The 23,333-nt window shown below is 34.2% G+C and overlaps 1 protein-coding gene across 1 annotated transcript in view; it reads right to left on the bottom strand.

The window, feature by feature from the left end:
- Positions 1–23,333, bottom strand: part of Smc5 (structural maintenance of chromosomes 5) — an 84,939-nt gene that overhangs the window by 4,464 nt on the left and 57,142 nt on the right. The window contains exons 16-22 of the mRNA XM_076846048.2: positions 22,143–22,266; positions 21,354–21,476; positions 7,435–7,560; positions 4,962–5,006; positions 4,447–4,542; positions 3,904–4,008; positions 3,563–3,682 (exon numbers count right to left, since the gene is read on the bottom strand). Of these exons, the coding sequence (XP_076702163.1) occupies positions 3,563–3,682; positions 3,904–4,008; positions 4,447–4,542; positions 4,962–5,006; positions 7,435–7,560; positions 21,354–21,476; positions 22,143–22,266 (739 nt within the window). The remainder of the gene's footprint in view (positions 1–3,562; positions 3,683–3,903; positions 4,009–4,446; positions 4,543–4,961; positions 5,007–7,434; positions 7,561–21,353; positions 21,477–22,142; positions 22,267–23,333) is intronic.

Raw genomic sequence — 23,333 nt, 5'->3', positions numbered from 1 at the left:
AACAAGGTACATTCAATGTTCTATACATTTTGCTCAAACTGAGTTTGCTCTAAAGCTTATTTACTGCTCTTATCAGTGTTATTTGTCATTTCTAGGTCACTTGGGTTCAGATTTACCTTAAAACATAACTCACTAGTTAAAAGTTAACTATTAAGACTAGGGATGTAGCTCAGTGACAGAGCACTTGCCTAGCATGTGTGGGTTCAATCCCCAGTATCTCTCTCTCTCTCTCTCTCTCTCTCTCTCTCTCTCTCTCACACACACACACACACACACACACACACTTTTAACTATTTAACAAATAGTGTTGTATGGTCTAAGATACTGCTGACCAAAAGACATAAAGAAACAGGCAATTAAAAATTTCCTAGTGGTCATATTTTAAAAAATCAAAAAGAAATAGGTAAGATTCATTTTTAATAATAGTCTAATCAGTTATACATGACAGCAGAATGCTCTTTGATTCCTTGTATACAAATGGAGCAGAATTTTTCACTTCTCTGGTTGTAATTTTAATACTATATTATATCCAAAATATCACAATATGTAATTGACCACAACATGTTTGAGATGAGTGGTGAGTACATTAGAGAGTGTAAGACTAACAGAACTTTTACATAAATGTAAAACTGTTGGGGGCTGGGAATGATTTATGGATTTGTTTGAGCCATCTTAAGGCAGGGGTGTTACTCTCCTGAGAACTCCCATGGATTCAAGACTGCTCAGATTATGCTGACTCTGCCTGTTGGCTCAGACAGCCCTAGGTTCAAATGCAGCAGCCTGGAAGTAGAGGAGGTGGGCGTAACCTGCTAAGCCCCAACCACGTTGTCTTTGCCATCTTCTTCCTGTTTTCCTCAGGAAGTTCTTCAACTCTGAATCCCACTGGTGTTCCTATCCATTTAAATAAAATGGGTGGGCTCCATTTGGTTGTTAGATCCAATCTCCATCAGAGCTGGACCATCCCACCATGCCCTCCACTTTTCACTTATGTCTTTATTTCTTAAATTTCTCTTACCTTTAATATTTCTAATCTGACACACTGCCCTAGTTTGGGGAAACTGAGTAAATGTCATGTGGGTCACAATAGTAAACCTCTTTAACCTTAAAGATTCTGTTACACTGTCAAATTTTAGAAATACCACTTTTAATCTGTTTGCCATCACCTCCACCCCTCTGCCAAGCACACCAAAATAAATAAATGACAATATAATAAACATGTAATACTTCTAATTCTCAATGTCAAGTTTTTAACTGACATGCTGCATTTCTTCCACAATAATTTTATTAACTCTATAATTTATGACTACCAGTTTTGATTACTATAGTTTTGCTTCTGGCTCTAACATCCATCCTTTACTCTTTCTGCCCTATTACAGCTTCTTCCATCTCACTGAAGACCTGAATAAAGAAGGCAATTAAAGAACTATGATTAAAGAGGTCAGAACAGAAGGGAGACAAAGGAAGAAGCTGAGAAGAGGTAAGAATGTCCATTATCCAGGAGCCTAGCACTGAATAATCATCTACAGATAATCATCTACAGAAGTGCAGTCATCATTTAAAACACAGTATAAAAGAGCAGTGGATTTCATGGAGACTAAGGTATGGGAGGTGAGGAGGGCAGGGGGAAGTTCTGGAAAGTGATACTGACCAAATTATATTGTTATACTATGTGTGTATATGAATATGTAACAATAAATCCCATCATTATGTGCAACTACAATGTACCAAAAAAATTTTTAAAAATAAAAATAAAACAGAGAAAAGCTGTCCAGAAGAAAAAGCATGTGATGAAGTTACAGTATCATGCATTAGGAGTTAAAGAATGGGATCTCTACAACAGGTCAAGTCCCATATATTTCACTGTGCTTCCTTGATTATATATTTATGCCTTATCTGGTCAAAATCTATATAGTTTGATTTCTTGTTATTTGAAAGCTAAGTGATATTTAGTAAATGTGTGTTTTTAGTTTATTTTACATTCAGTGGATGAAGTATCTGCCTTCCAAGATGGTTGAAAGAATTAAATAAGATAACAAACTTAAAAGTACCAGACACAAAGGAAGCATATTAAAAATTACTATTGTTATTATAATACATCCCCCTTAATTATAGCAAACCTAAGGAATGTATGGATGACAATCATTGTAATAGGATCTAATATCTTAGATCTGGTACTCAAAAAGTAAAATAATATTTTATATTTATGCTTCAAACTACACAGATGAAGGAATTAAGGGTTTAAACTCCTCAGGGGGGAAAAATCAGTTACCTTATTTTATAATTATATATGTAACATAACACAAAAATCCATACATGCTAAAATGGAAAATTTGTGAAGTGATATTTTTTACTATCTTCTCATCAAAATTTTATTGTGGAGAAGTTTTCAACATACACAGATTATTCATAATTAGTATTATTTTGGTACTAGGGGGTTGAGCCAGGGGAGCTTTACCACCAAGCTACATCCCCAGTACCTTTTTTTAAATACATTTATTTTATTTATTTTTATGTGGTGCTGAGAACCAAACCCAGCACCTCACATTTGCTAGGTGAGTGCTCTATCCCTGAGCCACAACCCCAGCCACCCGCTCAGTACCTTTTTAAATTTTAGGTTTATGTAGCTAGGATTACACATGAGTGCCACTGTGCCTGGCTTCAATTAACAAAAATTAGAGAGAACACTAAAACAAGTTCAATGTGCCAGCAACTAGCTTCAACTATGATCAATATATGGCCGATATTGTTTCACTTATAACCTAACCCACTTCTGTTTCCCAATTATTTTGAAGCATCTATATACATTTCTTTTATTTATTTATTTACTTATTTTGGTAGGGATTAAACCTAGGATTAAACCTAGGAGTGCTTTACAATTGAGCTACATCCTCAGCCCTTTTTATCTTTTATTGTGAGCTAAAGTTCACCAAGTTGCTTAGGAACTAAGTTTCTGAGGATAGCCTGGAACTTGCAATCCTCCTTTCTCAGCCTCCCAAGTTCCTGGGATTACAGGTATCCACCAACACACCTGACTCTCTTTCTTTTCTGGTGCTGGGGACTGAATCTAGGGCATCTGATATACTGAGCACGTGCTCTACCACTTAGCTACATATTCAGGCTCTCTTTACACATCAACATGAACTGTGTGTGGCTCAAAAAATTAGCACATTTCCAAATACTTTTGTTCTTGTAAAATTCTAATCAAAAAGGAACTTCTGACATACAGTGTATTTTGGTAATGTTTTCTAATTTTATGACTCTTCTAACTTAGAAAGTGGTTATTCAACATGGCTGAATAACCCTTACTCAATTTGGACACAAACAGAGCTAGTAAGGAATTAGTCACTAATCTCAAACATCCACCCACCTTTGCAGGGTTAAAAAAAAAAAAAAAAAAAAAACTCGCAAAAACATGACCTTAACCATAGGTGGTCTTTTCCTTTGGATAATTTTTTAGTAAGCCAAATTTTCAGAAATAATTCTAAAGTAAATTATTTTACATGTACTTTTAGCACTTAATTAAAATTAATTGCCAAGAAATATATTCCAAAAGCTATTTTACCTCATTTTCTGTATGGAGATCAACTTCACCAGCACACTGCATGGAACTAAAAAAATTGCTGAATTTTTCATTAATTTTTTCTACCAGCTCTTTTAAGGGATTAAGCCACCTTTCTTTTACCTACAAAAAAGGCAATGTAAATACATAATTTAAAAGAAGTATTATTATATTCTAATATATACCTTTACATAGAACAAATTTTATATCAATATCAATCTAGTTATGGGAAGACACTTTTTTTTTAAGGGGTATATCATTCCATTTTCTATTATTCTAAATGCCCAAACCATTAATAATAAGCATATGATAATAAATAAATAAATAAATATTTACAAAATTACCTGTGAAATGTTTTCCCTATATTTATCTAGTTCAACTTTCTTTCCCTTTAGCTCCTCAGTTAACTGTTCAATTTCTTCTTCTCTTTTTGTGTATTCCTCAACCACCTGGCAGAAAAAAAATGTTCCTTTAAGATAAATCTACCAAAGGATAACATTTTGTAGAATTTTGCATCAATGAAAACATTAATTGAAAACGTCAATTGTGTTGCACTGTTTGTATGCAATTAATATATGTTCTTATTACATACTGAAATGCCATTTTTTAAATCCTTGAAAAAAATAGACATTACAGTATTTCAAGTTAACCCAACTATTCTTTTTATAAAGAAAAGGCACGGAACACTGTGTTCCTTAGGAAGAATCTATTTAAAATTCTAATAGATTCAGAATCTGGCATTTAAAGCACATTGTTCCTGCTGTCTAGCTTATTATTACCAAGGCTCTAGTACAGAGTGGGAGGCAAGTACTGAAGGGAACTGTGTGGTGTGTGTGGAGGGGGGCAACTGTGGTGGCTGCAGAATGGGAATAGAGAAAGAGGCATACTGTAGGATTCAGTCCTGTGAAGCAGGAAGCTCTTGATCTTTCTTCAGTTAATAAAGCATCAATTTCATCCAATGTGTTTGGAAGATCTTGGAAAGCCTAAAGAGGAAAAAAAAATTACCTATCATTAGAGATAGCACAGCAAAAACAGTTCCAATCAAATAGTTAAAAAGAAAGATAATATACTAATTATCTACTATCTAATCGATAACATGCTAGCATTCAAAGTTGCAAAGGAAATATAAACAAGGTCTTTTGCCTTCAAAAAGCTTACACTTTAAAAGAAATCAAAATGTATACAGTGGGTAATACCTTAAGGCAATGTAATGATGTTGAGTATTAAAATAAGCAGTACATATCACAGATTATGGAATTTGAAAAAGTACCAGTTCATGCTACAGGAGAGTTAAGAGAATTGAAAGGCCTAGAATTCATCTCTGGGCCTTAAAGCAAATGGCTAAGGAAGAACAAGGCAGAAAGGAAACAGAAGCTTGGAAAAAAGAAGGAGCACTGCATACCATGGGGGGTGAGGAGTTGTGTCCATTTGGAATGGTGGGTACTTGCTGAATTGGTAGAATGGGTCCAGAATATGTGGGGCATTGAAAGAGAGCAAGAAGTTAGAACTTTATACTGTACTTATGAAGAACTACAAAAGCATCCTAAGAATCCAGTTACTTTGACAGTAGAATTTCACCACAGGACCCTCTTCTGAATCCATGCCACAGAGACAAATTAGAATAGATACCTAAGCATGAGGGGAGACAAGCAGTACATTGTTTTGCCTAGCCCATATACTAAAAGGTACAATATGAATCTTGAAATCCTAAAAGAGATTGATAAATTATATTAATCTAATATCTTAATCTTTTTTTAATCCTTTAGAATGCAGTTCTACTTCTATAGACCTTTACATATTTATGTACATTTGCTGACTCTCTAACTTGTCCACGGAGCTTTGAGCTTACATGCCTAACACTTACTTGCCTTCACCTGACTCTAACAGGCATCTTAAACAGAACCTTCATTTCATCCACCTTTTCCATTATTTTAAGCAAACACAATTCTCCTTCAATCTTTTCCATTCCAGTAAATAGCACCACTATTTGCTCAGGTGAAAAACCGAGGGGTTTCTTCTTACCCCTTCATCCAAATCCACCAGTAAGTCCTATTAGCTGTGTCATTAAAAAGACTCTCTAAATTTATCAATCCCTCTCTTTCTAGTGCTACCATCCTAATCCATGCTACTATAATTTCTTGTCTGGTTCTCTAAATAGTCTCCTGCTGCCTTTCTTATATGTACTGTACAAGAATGACCCTACATAATCTGGTATCTGCCCTCCTCTCTGCTTGGATTATAATTTTTTAGCCCCACTGAGATTCCTTCTGTCCTGACATATGCTAAATAACTTCCATCTAAGGGGCTTTGTAGGAACTACTTTGTATGAACTACTCTGCCTGGAATACTTTCCCTCACATCTTCACTTGAGTGATTTCCTTTCTTCATTCAGGACTTATCAAAAACAGTATCTTCGCCAGGCACACACCTGTAATTCCAACAGCTCAAGAGGCTGAGGCAGGAGGACTCTGAGTTCAAAGCCAGCCTCAGCATCTTAGCAAGGCCCTAAGCAATTCAAAAGGCCCTGTCTCTAAATAAAATATAAAAACGGCTGGAGATGTGGCTGAGTGGTTAAGCACCCCTGATTTCAATCTCCAGTACAAAACAAAAAGAAAACAACAACAACAAAAAAACCCAACCAACCAACCAACCAACCAAAAAAACCTCCCACAAAACTATAACATCTTTATCTTGCATTATCTATTTGCCTTTGTATTTTTGTCTGCCCCATCCTGCAGACTAGAATGTTTCAGTATAGAAGAATGTCATCTTGATTAATGCAAGTAATTAATAGATTTTTAATGAATGTTAATTATCTTCTAATTCTGTTTCTTTCAAAAGCAGTATAAATTATCAAGGAAAATCATGCTATTTTTGCAAGATAACTAATGCAGATATTAAACTAATATTTATTTTATGAAAACATGTATTTTATGAAAAAACATATTTAGGAAAAATTCTAGTACTATCTTTAAAAACAATAACCTCCTCAATTAGTTTTACAGATTTCTACTCCATTCCTAACATTTACCCAGTCAAATCCATTCTCTGAGGTTTCTACATCAGGTATCAAAATAAAATCTCTGGTGATTTGACAAATGTAATCCAAGTTAGTCTTTTTTCCTGCTTTTTATATCTTTAGTATACATTTCATTATCTATTAGAATAAATTACAAATTAAAAACTAAAAAAAAAGACATTCAAATATCAATTATTTAAAAACTAATTTTCTTACTTTATTTTGACATTATTTTCAATACGCAGGAAAGGTGTCATCCCCACTTGTCAGATAAAGACTAGGGTCATAGGTCGGGTATACAACAATGAAATGTGAACTGAAGGGAAGCATTCACTAATTTTACTGAGTGATGTCAGTCAATAAAATGAAGACACTGAGAGCTCCTTTTTCCTTTTCTGACAGATGTTAGTTCTTAAGATTCAGCTCCCTGTAAACCCTAATTAAACACTCCAATTTCTAGGAAAACATTTTCATTTTGCCTTTGTTTCTCTAAGAATCATCCCACTTACTGTTTGTTACACACCAATTGCTGATACAATGCACTCCTTAAAGGTGGTTTGAGAAAAAAGCTCACTTTTATTGCAAGAATGATTATTATGATACCAATACTTCTGTAAGGTAGTTCCTACATTTTAATAACTTTAGTATTAAGTAATAAGACTGGTGGCCAAATCTGAGTAGAGAAAATCTGCTGAATGAAATTACTTTATATGTGTATTCCATTTTAAAGTGGGAAAAAATCCCGTATTTTTTATGACACATCATATTTTTCATGGCCTATTATAATGCATAAGATACTTTAAGCTTAAATTAATGTGTTATGGCAACTGTAGCATTATATAATTTTTATACTTACTGTCTGATATTCTTGAGGAACAGTCTGCTCTGCACCAAGATTACATACTTGCCTAGCTCTCTTCATAAGTTCCTTGCATTTCTGCAATAATCTTTGTCTATTTTCATCCAACTCAATGAAACGTTGCTATTAGGAGAAAAAGAAACATTTTGAAAATCTGAACATTACTGTTAAATCACAGAGCTGTTTAATTAAATCACCACATATCTGAAATTTAACAGCCTTTTTCTAGTGCCTTTTTTGTGGTTATTCATGGACCTATTGATTCCTTTACCAAATAATTACTGAGAACCTATTAAATGCCAGTATTATATTTTGCATTAAGCATAGAAAGGTGGATATGGAGAAAGATACATAGAATCATTATCGCATCAGAAACAGGCAGTATTTACTTTATTCACATGCTTATGTGTTAGGCCCCCGGCTAGGTGCTTCACATACACCTTTTATATCTCACAACACTGTACATTATTATGTCCGATGTGCACATTTAGTAAGTTGTCATGAATCACATCCGTATTTGCTTAAAGGACAAATGTTCTTTTCATTAGCGCACAATGCTTCTTCCCCCATAAATGGGGGAAGGGGATGTAGGAAGATCATAGCTTCTATGACAACTAAAATGTTTCCAAAGAGAAGAAATTACTAAAGAAGCAACAGCAGAAGGCATTCCAAGGATAGATGATTATGAATGTAAAGGCATGAAAACCTCAAAGACATGCTTATTTAAGAAACAAGTAATCTAATGTGATTAGAGGAGGGGCATTGGTCAGCAATCAGAGTTGGTAAGGTGGGCAAGGGTCAGACTGGGAAAGTTTCACGCATGATGAGTAATCTACTGAATGCCTCTTATAGGCGAAGCATTATTATAACCCATAAGTAAATTAATCTGATCCCCATTACAATCTCAAGAAATACATTATCTTTTTTTAGATGTGTCTGAGAGCTATTAAAAAAAATGTCCGAGGTCATGGAACGAGCAGTGAACAGGTGTTTAAGAAAGTGAAAGATCCAATTTGCTCTTTGCACTAAACTCAAATTGCACAAAAAACACCTTAAGTGTTGATGTCCTAGCCCCACCCCACATCTACTTGCTTAGTATCTTGAGGATTAGGCTTTGATATCTATTTTTTAAAAAAGAATTTTTTAGATGTTGATGTACCTTTATTTTATTCATTTATTTTTATGTTGTGCTCAGAATCTAACCCAGTGGCTCACACATGCTAGGCAAATGACTAGCACTGAGCCACAACCCCAGTTCCTGATATCTATATTATTAATAAGGTCTTCAGGTGATTTTTATGCTTATGAATTTGAAATAAATTAAAATAAACTAAGATACAGTTGCGAAAAGTAAAAGGACCTTACTTTACTGAACATATGAGCAAGCCTTTATACTAATCACTTAGTACTATGGTTTCCTTGAATGAATTCCTCAGTCTTTATGGCCTGAGAGAAATAAAAGGAAATGTTAAAAGACTCCCAGTAACCTTACTCTTCTCTTTAGGGGCCACTGTACTCAGGCAAATGTGCAACAGGGGGCAAATGGAAAGAAACTAAATATTCCTAATGACTTCTATTCCTGCTTCCTGTTCTGATCCTCTAATTTTGCTAAAATGAAGTTTGGGAAAGAAACATCACTGAGTTGTGGAAGCTCCGGACTTAGAAGGACAACTCATTTAATAGTTCCCTGCTGTATGGGAGGGGGCAGAATGGGGCAGGGTATTAGCAAGAATGGTGGAATGTTATGGACATCATTATACAAAATACATGTATGAAGACTTGAATTAGGTGTCAACATACTTTGTATACAAACAGAGATATGAAAAATTGTGGTATATATGGGTATTGAGAATTGTAATGCAAAAAAAAGTTCATGTATAAAGGCATAAATTGGCATGAACATACTTTATATTCAGAGATACAAAAAAATTGTGTAATAAGATTTGTAATGCATTCCACTGCTGTCGTGTATTTTAAAAAAATAATAAAATCAATAAAAGATAAAAAAAAGTTCTTTCTATACATACATGTTTTTGACATAATTCTTCATATAGCACCTACTTTTTTTTTTTGTACAAGGGATTGAACTCAGGGGCACTCGACCATTAAGCCACATCCCTAGCCCTATTTTATTTAAAGACAGGGTCTCACTGAGTTGCTTAGCACTTCACTTTTGCTGAGGCTGGCTTTGAACTCATGATCCTCCTGCCTCAGCCTCTCAAGCTGCTGGGATTACAGGTGTGCACCACCGTGCCTGAGAGCACTTGTCTATTTTAAACCACAATTTTTGCAGATAGAAAGAAGGGAATATACATTTATATAAAATGCTTTAAAGTCAGGCTAGTGGAATGGCTTTATTCCCATCTCTGTTTAGAGTTTAGCTTTTAATAGTTAATAGAGAATAGAAAATAATCTATTTAAGATGTAAGAGGAGAAAAGGGTGAAATTTACAAGTTACCCCCACTAACATCTCAGAAAATATTACTTTGTAGGTATATATCTTGAAAGAAATGAATAAATATTATCATTATTCTTAAAGGTTTTTTTTTGAGAAAATTTAGTTGTTATGGAAATTGTATAGAAATACAGTAACATTAAACAATGAAAAACTTTTCTAAGAAGGCCCTCTTGTGGAAGAATTAAGAATTATTCAGACTTTCTTATTCAAATAGCTGAATATTCTATTAACATTTCTATTTAGCAATTCATTAAAATAAAAGGCAAATAAAATAAAAACTATATTCTGAACAAACAGAATTAAATTAGATTTCTAGGTAGCATGAAGTTTTACTAAGATATTACCTCCAAAATCTGAATTTTTTTTTTTTTTTTTTTTTGGTATCAAGGATTGAACTCAGGGGCATTCAATCACTGACCCACATCCCAGCCCTATTTTGTAGTTTATTTAGAGACAGGGTCTCACTGAGTTGCACAGTGCCTCCCAGTTGCTGAGGCTTGCTTTGAACTCGCAAGTCAACTGTCTCAGCCTCCCAAGCCTCTGGGATTACAGGAGTGCGCCACCATGCCTGGTTTCTAAAATCTGAAACTTTTTAAGGGCTAACTAATACCATAGGTAGAAAATTCCACGTTTCTTATGATCAGTCATAGTCAATTCAGGTGTATTAGACATATATTATATATATGAAGTATTCATGAAACATAAATGAATTTTTTATTTAAACTTGGGTCTCATCCCCAAGAGAACTCAGTATGTATAAGCAATTATTCCCAAACTATGAAAACCTGAAATCTCAAACGCTTCAGATTAGAAATACTCAAAACTGTAAAACAACTGATATTTACTCTTCAAAGTTATATGTATCTCATGTAAGTAAAAAATATGTGGCATTCAGTTCTACTTTGCAGGGAAGTGGTTTGCAGGTAGGCAGAAAAGAGATTAAACGGATAGCACAAAATTCCTACATTTAGTATTAAGAGGAATAAATAAACAATTTCTAATTCTTTTTTGGGGGTGGGGGGATGGAATCTAGGTGTGCTTAAGTCACATCCCCAGCCATTTTTTATATTTTATTTAGAGGCAGGGTTTCACTGAGTTGCTTAGAGCCTTGACGAGTTGCTGAGGCTGGCTCTGAACTCATGATCCCCCTGCTTCGGCCTCCTGAATTGCTGGGATTTACAGGTGTGCGGCACTGTGCCTGGCTTCAATTTCGAATTCTTATAACTTAATATCAATACTGATATAAACCTACACTTTCTAAACAAACACTAGTTTCATGCTAGGCAGCACACTAAGCACCTTGTCACACATCCTTGGTACACTTCAACAGATGAATGGATAAAGAAAATGTGGCATATGTACACAATGGAATATTACTCAGCCCTAAAGAAAAATAAAATTACGGCATTTGCCGGTAAATGGATGAAACTGGAGACCATTAGGCCAAAGGAAATAAGACAATCCCCTAAACCAAAGGCCAAATGTTCTCTCTGATACATGGATGCTAATACACAATAGGGGGCAGAAAACAGAAGTTCATTGAATTAGACAAAGGGGAATAAAGGGAAAGGAGATAGGAACAGGAAAGACAGTAAAATGAATCTGACATAATTTTCCTATGTTCATACATGAATACACAACCAGTGTAACTCCACATCCATACAACCAGAAAAATGGGATCCTTATTGGAAATAAGTTATATTCCATGTATGTATAATATGTCAAAATACACTCTACTGTCATGCATACCTAAATACATATATAAATGAACTGAATATCATATCCCTGAAGTAGTCAGATATTATATGTATGGCTGCAGACAAAGATTAAGCTTGGACTCTTAGGAAATCTGCCCACAGTTTAAAAAAAAAACAACAACTGTCCATCACTGTATTTGTATTCACACTTATCCTAGCTTAGTATCTGTCCTATAAGTATTCAAGATAGTGGTGACACTATCAAACAGGGGCTCACAATTATATGCCTTTCCCTGGGAATGTTCTATTGGTCAGGAACTCTGCTGCCCTATTTGCCTTCCAAAATCTGCGTAAGTATCAACCCCATGAGGGTTAACAAACAACCTCTATTTCCCCTCAGCATCCCTACTATGTCAGCTTTCTTTTGCAAATTTATTCCCTTATTAAAGCAAAGGATAAAATCAGAATTGTTAGTAATGGTTCCTCAGAGGGATACGTCAAGTATTCAAAGGGACAAGTAGGGGGAAAAAAGGGTTTTCCTTGGTTTAAGTGAATTGCATAGCAAGATGAACAGACAAGACAGATTAAAGCATATGTAGGTAAATGGCAGCAAACATGAGAAGAAAAAAGAACAAGTAAAAGAGAAAGTCAAAGCTACTTAAATACACTTATATACTGTTTTTCTTTTTGAGAAAACGGAAAAAAGTTTTACTGCTTTCCTAGCAAAAGAGAAACAGGGGACTCCTGTCCAGAGGCTGTGATTCTGCCCATCAGCAGGAACAGTGGGCTTTTAAAGAGTTGATTCAAAGGCTACATTCCTCATGTTCTCTGTTGGAGTTGTAATTCACTTGTTAATTTGGGAGACAGACATTTCTGATATCTTCTGGTACCATCCCCCAAATCTTGGAGACTTTGTTCTTATGGTGGGTGTGTACTCAAGGACATATAACTCTGCCTAAAATGGGGAAGAAAGATAATCCTGTTTCTCCTGAGACTGGAAGAGATTAGGGAGGAGCAGGGAGACAGGGAAGAGAAAGAAACAAGTCCATTTAAAAAATAAGCTGCAGTGGCAGAGAAGTAAGGGCTACATTCAGAGCAAAGTGAACCACTGTTAGATTTCCCTACCGTACAGTACATTCCATTTCTAAGGAAAAAAGGGCGACAACATCTCCAAGCTGCTCTTCCTGCTGGAAGAGGGTGAAATTGGGGGAAGTAATCCAAAGTCCTTGTTCTCTATCAGGTGGGGTGTGGACAGTTAAGGGTATCCAGCATCAGAGAAGTTTAGAGGACCACAGTCGAGGATTGCTTATCATTCTTTGGGGATGCTATCTGTGAAATACATGAGGACTTTCTCTCAGCATGGAAGTCAGAAATGATGGGTCTAGCATTGGGAACTTTCCATGGTTCTCCCACCGGCAATAGATTGCCCAAAGAATGTGATCTTCCCCTCTGCTCTGCTAGGAAGGTCCCTCATAGTAGTACAGGGGATGGGCATATCCTGTTAGGAACTGAACACCCCACCTTTAGCCTATTATGGTAAAGAACATTCAATGGAAGGTCTTTGATGTTTCCTAATATAAATAAAATATACTGTCTGAAGCTCCATCCATCTGATCAGCTTGTCCGTCCTGCCCCTGTTTTTGAAACTACTTTCTGTGTTCTGTGGGGTTTTTTGCTGTTTTATTTCTCTTAGCTTTTATTTCTCAGCCAGCCCATTGCACCCAGGAGAACCCCATACCCACTGCCCCACACAGATGTGAGAGGGAATTCTTGATTATTTAAAATGCTGGTATGGTGATGCAATCCTGTAATCCCAGCAACTCAGGAGGCTAAGAGGCAGGAAAATGGCAAATCTGAGGCCAGGATGGGCAATTTACAGAAACCCTGCCTGAAACTAAAAGGCCTGGGTTCAATCCCTAGCATCACACACACACACACACACACACACACACAAAAGGGGGGGGGGATGAAATGACCAAATGAGGGCCCTTAAGTCCGTTTTGCAAAAATGAGTGGTTATACCAAGTCGTCTGTGTCTTTAGTTAACAATGACATCAAATTACAAAGATCATTTGGGAAAATTAAAACCAGAACTCTTCATGTGGGTGTACCTCTTGTGTCTTAGTAAGGTTTAGAAAAGAGGCCAAGACTATCTATATAGATGAAACCAATTTCCATCACAGCTTTGAGAACTGAGTGGGTATTGTTCACAAGTAACAAAACCTAAAGGGATAAGCAGCTAATCAGAGGTTATTTCTCTAGACAGTATAACATGGCTGTCTTTGTAAAAAATTAATTAGCAATTCAAAGATTGAAAACAAAAGCTCCCAAGAAACTTTCAATACTACTTTCTGTTACTACTAACAAAATGAATCATAACAGAATACTCCTGTCAATTTGTACCTAATCTTATCTGAACTAAGGCTACTGGAATAGCTTTCACTATGTCAAGTTTAGAAGAGTGCTTACTCCAAAGCCATTATGATTTCACAATATTTCCATAAACAGACATAAATCTGTTAAGTCTCATTAACAATGATTTAAAAATAAAACTTCAGGCACCAGGATCAAATATTGAATAATGACTGGATTTAGAATTCCATGCAGTATCTACATAATTGGTCAAGTTTTTCATGAAATCTCTTCAAAATATTATTTCCTATATTGAACAACTACCTTCATAGGTTCAATCAATGAAGTAACCTTCAGCATGGACTCTACAATTATTAACCAAAAGAACAAAAGACCTGCAGATGACCTTTCCGACAAGGCCATAAGAAATGAGGTGGTTCTGAACTATTGCATCCATTTTGCTTATTTAGAATAAATACTATTATTCCTTTTGCGTGCCTTTCGTTGTGGGAAAGGCTGTCTTCCCTGTCTCTGTTTGACTAGGTATACTTATACCTGCATGCTCTTACTTGTTTATCTGCTAGCACTACACACACATACCACACACACACACACACACACATATTTCCCCCCTTTCTTCTGGCTATAAGCTATTTTAGGAGAGGATTTGAAGGAGGTAGCTTGACAATAAGGAACCTATTAATCTATTCTAATTTAATATTTCCATTTCCCTGTGCAGTTCTGTCTAAAACTTCCTAAAGCCTATATTCTAAATATGCTTTCCACAAAAAATTAGCGCTATGGCTTACTTTGATATAATAAAAACTATTTTTTTCTTAAAAAATTTCATTTTTTTACTGACTTTTGGGACTAATGAACTTTATATAAACTGCATATGTTTACAACTTGATGAGTTCTGACAAATACATACTTCAATAAAACCACCGCACCATCAAGATAATACCACATCTACCACCCTCAAAAGTGCTGCCCCTCTGTAATCCATCCCACTATACCCCTTCCCAGGCAACCATGCCTTCTGTTGCTAAGCATTCTGTATTTTGCAGAATTTTATAAACAAAATCATATAGTTCATAACGTTTTTTGGTCTGGCTTCTTTCAATGAGCATATTTGACATCTTCATATTATATAAATGCTTCATTTCTTTTTGTGGCTGAGAAATAGTCCCTTGTGTGCATATATAATTTTTTAGTCATTCAACAACTTCTGGGCATTTGTTTCTAGTTTTTACCTCTTATTCCAAATGATTTTCCAAATGGTCACACACTTTAAATTCCTATCAGCAGTAGGGGAGTTCTAGTTGCTCTAATTTCTCACCAGCACTTTGGTCTTTTTGACTAATAAGGAAAATATTTTATGCTTTGAGGGCTTCATAAAGTCTCCGTCATATATTCTTCTTTTTAAAAGGAAAAACTCTTTGCAAAATTAAAAACTACTCTTAACTCACAGGAATTTAACAAAAATATGACTTTTAGCTGGATTTGGCCCAAAGGTATAAGTGTCCTTGGTCTAGATAAAAGTCCTCTGACAGGTATATGTTTTGCAAATATATTATCCCAATTTGTGGCTTGCATTTAAAAAAGAGCAAAAGTTTTAATTTTGATGAAATATGATTCTTTTTCTTTTATAATTTGTCCTTATACTCTATTTAAGCAATCTTTGTAAATTCCAAGGTCACTGGGATTTTTTCTCTTCTATTAAAATCAAGACATTTTGCAGCTTTAGCTTACATTTAAGTCTGTGATCTATTTGTATATGGAATGAGCTAAGGATTGTGGTTCATTTTTCACATATGACTCAATTGTTCTAGCCCAATTTGTCAGAAAGAATTACTTTTTTCAATTGAATACGTGAATCTAATTCTGTTCCATTAATATATATATTTTTTACAAAAATGTTATCTTGATTACTGTAACTTAAAAGCCTTAAATGAGAATCCCGCAAATTGTTCCTATTTTTTGGGGGTGGGGTGGGTACCAGAGGTTGAACTCTCGGGCACTTGACCACTGAGCTTCATCCCCAGCCCTTTATTATATTTTCTTTAGAGACAGGGTCTCACTGAGTTGCTTAGTGTCTTGCTATTGTTGAGGCTGGCTTTGAACTCGTGATCCTCCTGCCTTAGCCTCCCAGGCTGCTAGGATGAAAATTGTTCTTTTCTTTAGAGCTGTTTTCATTTTTCTAAACTCATTGTAATTAGGAACTATTTGTCAATTTCTCCTAAAAACTTTCTGGGAATTTTAATTAATCTATAGACTTGAAGAAAAATTGATATTTTTAACAAAATCTAAATCTCTGATCCAGGAAACAATGTATTTAATTTCTCTTAGGAAATACTTCTCATTAAAGTTTTGTAGCTTTCAGTATATGAGCCTTGTAAATATATTCTCAAATATTTTGTATTTTTGGTGTTATTATAACAATACTGCTTTTACATTTTAATTCCCAAGCTAGGTGGCTCCCACCTGTAATCCTAGCAATTCAAGAGGCTGAGGCCTTAAGCAACTGAGCAAGCTCCTGTCTCAAAATAAAATAAATAAATAAATAAAAAGAACTGGGGATATAGCTCAGTGATAAGGCACCTAGTACCAGGGATGAGGGGGATTTCAATTTCCAACTGTTCATTTCTAATAGATGAAGCCACAACTCATCCTGATGAATTAAATTTACTGTTAGTTCCAGTAGCATTTTTAGAGATTCCTTAAATTTTACAGAGATGATCACATCTGTCTGAAATCACTAGGTTTCTTTTTTTTTCAGTTGGTATGTCTTTTATTTCTTTTTTTACTTTACTGTATTAGTTAGACCCTCTAGTACAATGTGGAAGAAGAGTGGTTTGTATGGATACTTTCCTTGTTCTAAATTCTAAGAGGAAAGTAAATAGTCTCTTATCATTGAGTGTAGTATGAGTTAAGATTTTTGTAGATGTTCTTTATCAGACTGAGGAAGTTTTCTTCTTTTCCTGATGCAGAAAGATTTTATCATGAAAGAATACTGGTTTCTATCAAATATTTCTTCTGCATAAATTGAGAACATAATCTGTTTTTTTCTGTTAATACAATGACTTACGCCAATGAATTTCCAAATGTTAAAGCAACCTTGTATATCTGGGATAAAACTAAGTTAAGATGTATTATCCTTTTGTTATACTGTTGGACTTGATTTGTTAACATTTTATTAAAAATTTCTACATCTGTAGAGCATGGAGGATTTTTTTAGGGCAGTGGAAATATTCTTTGTGATGCTATTAATGGTAGATGTATGCCATTATACATTTGTCTAAACCCACAGAGTGTATACGTTCAACAAGTGAACCCTAACAAAACTACAGACTGGATAATTATGATGTGTCAATGTAAATTCATCAACTATAACAAATATACTACTGTGATGGGGAGAAAAATAATTGATGGGTCTGTGCAAGTATGGGGACAGTAGCATATGAGAAATCTCTGTAGCTTCCACTCAGTTTTTCTAGGAACTCAAAACTGCTCCAGAAAATTAATTTTTTATTTTAAGATAGGTCTCACTAAGTTGCTTAAGAGCCTCACAAAATGCTGAGGCTGAATTTAAACTTGTGGTTCCCCCTGCCTCATGCTCCACAGTTGCTGGCATTACAGGCATGTGCCATTGCACCCAGCTAGGAAAAAAAGGCTTAAGAAAGAAAGAAAAAAAAATTATGCAACTGTGTTCATGAGAGATATTATTTTTATCTGGTTTTTATATCTCATAATGCTGGTCTCATACAATGTGTCAAGAAGTATTCCTTTTTCTTAACCTTCTGTAGGACTTGAGATAGAACAAAGATTAATTCTTTCTTTAAATGCACGGAAAGAATCCACGAGTGAAGAGTCTGGGACCTGCATTTTCTTTGTGGGAATGTTTTTAACTACAAATTCAATCTTGTAATATATAGGGCTACAATAGTTATTTATTTCTTCTTGAGACAAGTGTAGTAGTTTTGTGACTTTTAAGGAATTTGTCCTTTTATCTAATTTGTCAAAAATTTTGACACAAAGTTGTTGATCATATCTCTTAATATCCACTAATGTCTGTAGTATCTGTAGAGCTATGTATCTCTCACATTAAGTTCTCCTTTGCTGCCCTTTGGTCTGGAAACTCTCCAGGTCATAAACTGCAGCAATCACAGGGCTCAACTTGTTTTCCCCCCTTCTTTCATGATCAATGCCTTTTGCTGCCAACAACTGCTTCATATGTTTTGTCATTATTTTTTAGTGGCTTATAGTGAGAGGGTAAATATCATGCTCCCTGTTATTTCAGCATGACCAAGAATGGAAGCTTTATCTTTTTTTAAAATATTTATTTTTTAGTTGTAGCGGTCAAAACTTTTTTTATGTGGTGCTGAGGATTGAATCCAGGGCCTCATACGCGCTAGGCGAGCACTCTACCACTGAGCCATAACCCCAGCCCCAAGCTTTATCTTTTTACTAAGAAAAATTTCAAACATATAAATGTATTACAGCAATGTATGTCTAGAAGATAAACTTTTTAAAACTCCACAACCATAATACCATTATCAAACTTAAAACACCATCAATAATTTTAGCATCAAACACTGAGTCAGTATTCATATTCTTCTGAATTGTTTTTATAATTGATCTATTCAACTCAAGATTAAAATTAGGTCCATACATTACTTTTAGTTAACTTTGGGTTAACATGGTTTTTAAGTCCTCTTAAACTTAGTTTACTTTTGTCCTTGAAACTTATTTTAGAAACTGCACTGTTCAATAAAATAGGCATCAAAACGCACTTAAAATGTAACTAATGTTATACTGAGGAGTTGAATTTAAAAATTTTAATTTAAATTAGCAACTGACATTTGTTCCAGCTATCAGACATGTTTAGAGCAACTTGGGTGTAAAAACCAACTTTTGCAATTGTTAAGTTTTATTAAATACAAATTCAAATAAAATATTTTTGATGAAAATTATCATCTGACTTGAGATGTATTAAGCATAAAATCAATTATTTTGAAGACTTAGTATGACAAGGAGATATAGAACAGGTAATTAATAAATTTTCTACAAAGCCAAATATACTTTTATAACTAATTTAATCTATTTCTTTTTACTTTCTAAAATTTGGCCATTAGAAAGAGTATAATTACACATAACATCTTACATTGTATTTCTATTAGAAAGTTTTTTGTTTTTTTTTTTTTTAAGCTTCAGGAGTTTTTTTTTTTTTTACTTTATTTTTATTTGTTTTTATTTTTATGTGGTGCTGAGGATCAAACCCAGCACCTCACATGTGCTAGGCAAGCGCTCTACCTGAGCTACAGCCTCAGCCCCTAATCAAAAGTATTTAAGTAAACCATTTGTCCTACGGGGTCCTCTATATTTTGGACTTTGCTATTTTGCATTGTGTCATCTAATGTATTTCTTGCTTCTTACAGTTCCTGAAAACTGGGAATTTTAGATCAGTGGTTCTCTACTGAGGGGCAATTTTACTACCCAGAGTAAATCTGGCAATGTCTTGAGACATTTTTGATTATCACTACTAATGTGTGTATTACTATTATCACCTAGATGGCAGAAGCCAGAGTGCTGCTAAACATTCTATAATGCATAAGAAAGCCTCTCACAAAAAGAATTATTCAGTTCAAAATGCCAATAGTGCTAAGGCTGAGAAACCCTGCTATCAGGGATTATGAAGACTGGAATTTGATTATTTCACAGGATTACTCTATAGGAGATAGCATACCCTTTTATCAGAATATATATAAAATATGTGGCTTTTTGAGTATAAGCTAATGTGACATACTGATTCATTAGCAGCTGCAAAGTGGTGATATACTAATCCTGTAATTCCTTTTTCATTTATCAGTTAGAATATTTTTGTAAAGCAAAATTCCTCTCTCATTATTTATCAAAAACAATAGTTTATATAAGAAATATAGGATAAAAGCTTAAATTCTCTTTATCATTTTTCAAAATAATAAGTTGGTTGCCTAAATATCACACAAAGTGACCAATACTATTTTTTCAGTATCATGAATTTGTGGATTTAGACATTTGTGTTTTCATGTAGGATCCCTTCATTAGGGATCAATAGGAGAGTCTTCATGTAGGTTACTGAGATCTGTTAACAATCAAGTTGTCTTTTATTACTTTCTTACTTTCCCATATGACAAGATGATCTAGGGTTACTTATATATATTTTTCCTGGGCCTGGAAATCAGAATCAGACACTTCTCCAATGAGTCATTTTAGTAGAAAATAATATTTAGAGGTCATAATTTAAGTCATTTCAGTAAACAGAGTGAAGAAATTATTTTTCCTTTTTTTCAGAAAAAATACATTATAGCCTTTTTTTAATACTTCCAATTCAAATAAACACCTTTCAAGTTTTTATTACTTCATCTTCTTTAGTTTACATCTAATATAAAATTCTATGCTGAAAATTCTAATGACATTAACATAATACTTATTTGCCTTACCCTATAACATTTTCAAGATAACGTTCCAAATACTGTTATTAACTATATATATATATATATATTATACCCTGAAAACATTTTTTTTAATAATTTTTTTTTCTTTAGGTCTTTAGACTCAAACTGCTATGCTCAAAGTGATTTGGAATAATTTTTCTGTAATGCTATACTGCTAACTCAAAGTTAGATACAACTGTTTCATTTAGCTTCTGCTAAATTTGCCTCTCAAATTTTTTTGTTTATTTTACTGGAAGACAGTCCAAAGGAGAAAAAAAATAAAATCTGTTTACATGAATGTAGCTTTTTAATTTTTTTTTAAAAATATATGACAGTGGAAAGCATTACAATTCTTATTACACGTATACAGCACAAATTTTCATATCTCTGATTGTATATAAAGTATGTTGACACCAATTCATGTCTTCATACATGTACTCTGGATAATGATATCTATCACACTCCACCATCCTTGCTAATCCCTTGCCCACTCCTTTTCCCTCTCATCCCTCTGCCCTAAATAGAATTCATCTGTAGCTTTTTACCTCCTACTCCTGAACAATTACAAAGAAAATGTTCTTGTCAGAAGATCATATTTTCCTTATTTAAAAATTATAATAATAAACTAGAACTACCATCTTGTTGCCAGATCTTCTTTGGGTTGAAGTTAATATACTGTATCACATTTTCTTCCCTATGCACACTATTTCAGTATTTATCATTTCACAGCCAGATATTAACAGAAGATTAAATTGCTGAGGTTATACAGCCTTTAAGTCTTTAAAGTATTACTTTCTCAATTGGCAGGATGTATTAAATTTATAAATTAAATAGCATAAATATCATCATACTGCAAGTAATAACATATGATACACATTTTTAAACTAGTTAGAGACTGGAATCTCAAAATATAAAATAAAGGTAAAAACATACCTCTGTGATGCGTAGTTGTGATGACGCAGCCATATAATCTGATTCTAATTTGTTCTTTTCTGAAATTACGGTAGTATTCTGAAGAATTAAGTCTACTTTTTCTATGTGCAAAGTAGTACAAATCTAGGGACAAAAATCCTTGAGTTTAGTTCTTTTCCTAAGGGTATTGTTTTTATGTTATCTATGCTTTAGAAGTATGAAAATGCCAAACTTTATTTTTAAAAATGAAAATATAAATCATAAGAACAAACAAAAAACAACATTTTTTAGCCATGTGTGGTAGCCCACACCTGTAATCCCACTGGCTCTGGAGGCTGAGGCAGAAGGATCTCAAGTTCAAAGTTAGTCTCAGCAACTTAGCAAGAAACTTAGTGGGACCCTGTATCAAAAAATAAGAAAAAGGGCTGATGAAAATTTAATTTAAATTAAGCTAATTTAGTTAAATTACTAATACTTAAGTTTTTGCTTAAGACCTTACCTCCAATAAAGCACTCTGAAGTTTTAGTATCTTTTTTTTTTTTAACCAGTTATTATCATTATTATTTTGCACCCAGGATCGAACCAGGAGTGTTTAACAACTGAGACACAACCCTAGTCCCTTTTTATATTTTGTTTAAAGACAGGCTCTCATTAAGTTGCTTAGGGCCTCACTAAAGCTGCTGAGGCTGGTTTTGAACTCACAATCCCTCTACCCCAAACTCCCAAATGACTGGGATTACAGGCATGTGCCACCACACCCAACTCTATCATTTATTTTAAAAATTATTCAAAATTAAGAAAATGACTTACCTTTACTAGATTTGTTAATTCAGTAACAAGTTTCGCTTTCTGAATATTTATTTCTCTGATTTTGGTAGTTGCTTTTCGCTCTTCCTCTTCAAGGTTACAAGTATCCTGTTCCATCAGTTTTAAACTGTATGACACATATGATGATGTAGAAATCAAAAGTTAAACAAAAGGAATGAACCAAAGCCTTAAATCTCCTGCAGTTTTCTGTGCTATATTTAGAATCCAATTCAAAAGTATAAACTGCTAGCTCCTAGATTAAATAGTTTTATGCAATCAAATCAAAAAGTATTTGTTGACATAAATTATTCTTTACCAGGACAGTCTGATAATACTAATGGTATGGTAAAGGATCTGGAGCCAGACAGGTGGCTACAAATGTCCTTTGTGCCACTCATCCATGCAGAGTGGAAACCTGGACAAGTTACTCTTATGAGTTTCAGTTCTGTCATCTGTAAATTGCAGATAATACTAGTATTTCCCTTACAGGAATATGAAGATTAAAAGAGGTCAACACTCGACATATTTAATATAGTGTCTGGCCCATAACTGACTAAAGAGTAGAAGCTGTTACTGTTGTTATTAATACTATTTATGAAACACAGTCTTTTCCCTTAAGGAGCTTACATCAAGAGAACTGATCAGTAGGTAAAAAACAGAATTAAAAGACAATAACAATCTGAAAAGTTAAAACCATACTTTTTTAAAGATGAAGAAACTAAGGCTCAGAAAATTTAAATTACCTAAAATCACAGATATTAAGTTGTAAGATGTATTTAACATCAAAATTCATGCTCTTTGCATTATACCATGCTACCCACAAAGAAAAAGAAGAAAGGATAGAAACAATAATAAATAAGAATGAACAAGTTCAGTGGGTGTTGCAGAGTGGCTTAAATGGTACAAGTTAAGAGTATGTTGGGATGGACATTCTGGTTGTTTTATTTATTTATTTTTTCAATAGTATTCTGAACTAAATGGAGAGGGGACTAGTCAGGGAGAGACTACTAACCAGGTCATCCCTGTATATCCCAAAATAAAGGTAGGAACCCCAAAAGTCATTTCATTGCCTCCTATCCCCCAAATCCAACATTATCTTATAAGGAGAAAGTTTAGTTTCAGACAATGAATCTACTACAGTAGTCACACAGTAAAGATTAAGTATATTGCAAATGACCAAACATAGAAGTGAAG

This window comes from Callospermophilus lateralis, chromosome 2 (genome assembly GCF_048772815.1).
Source record: "Callospermophilus lateralis isolate mCalLat2 chromosome 2, mCalLat2.hap1, whole genome shotgun sequence".
NCBI classification, from domain to species: Eukaryota; Metazoa; Chordata; class Mammalia; order Rodentia; family Sciuridae; genus Callospermophilus; species Callospermophilus lateralis.
Note: the sequence above shows the minus strand (reverse complement) of the source record. Positions and strands in the feature narration are given on the sequence as shown.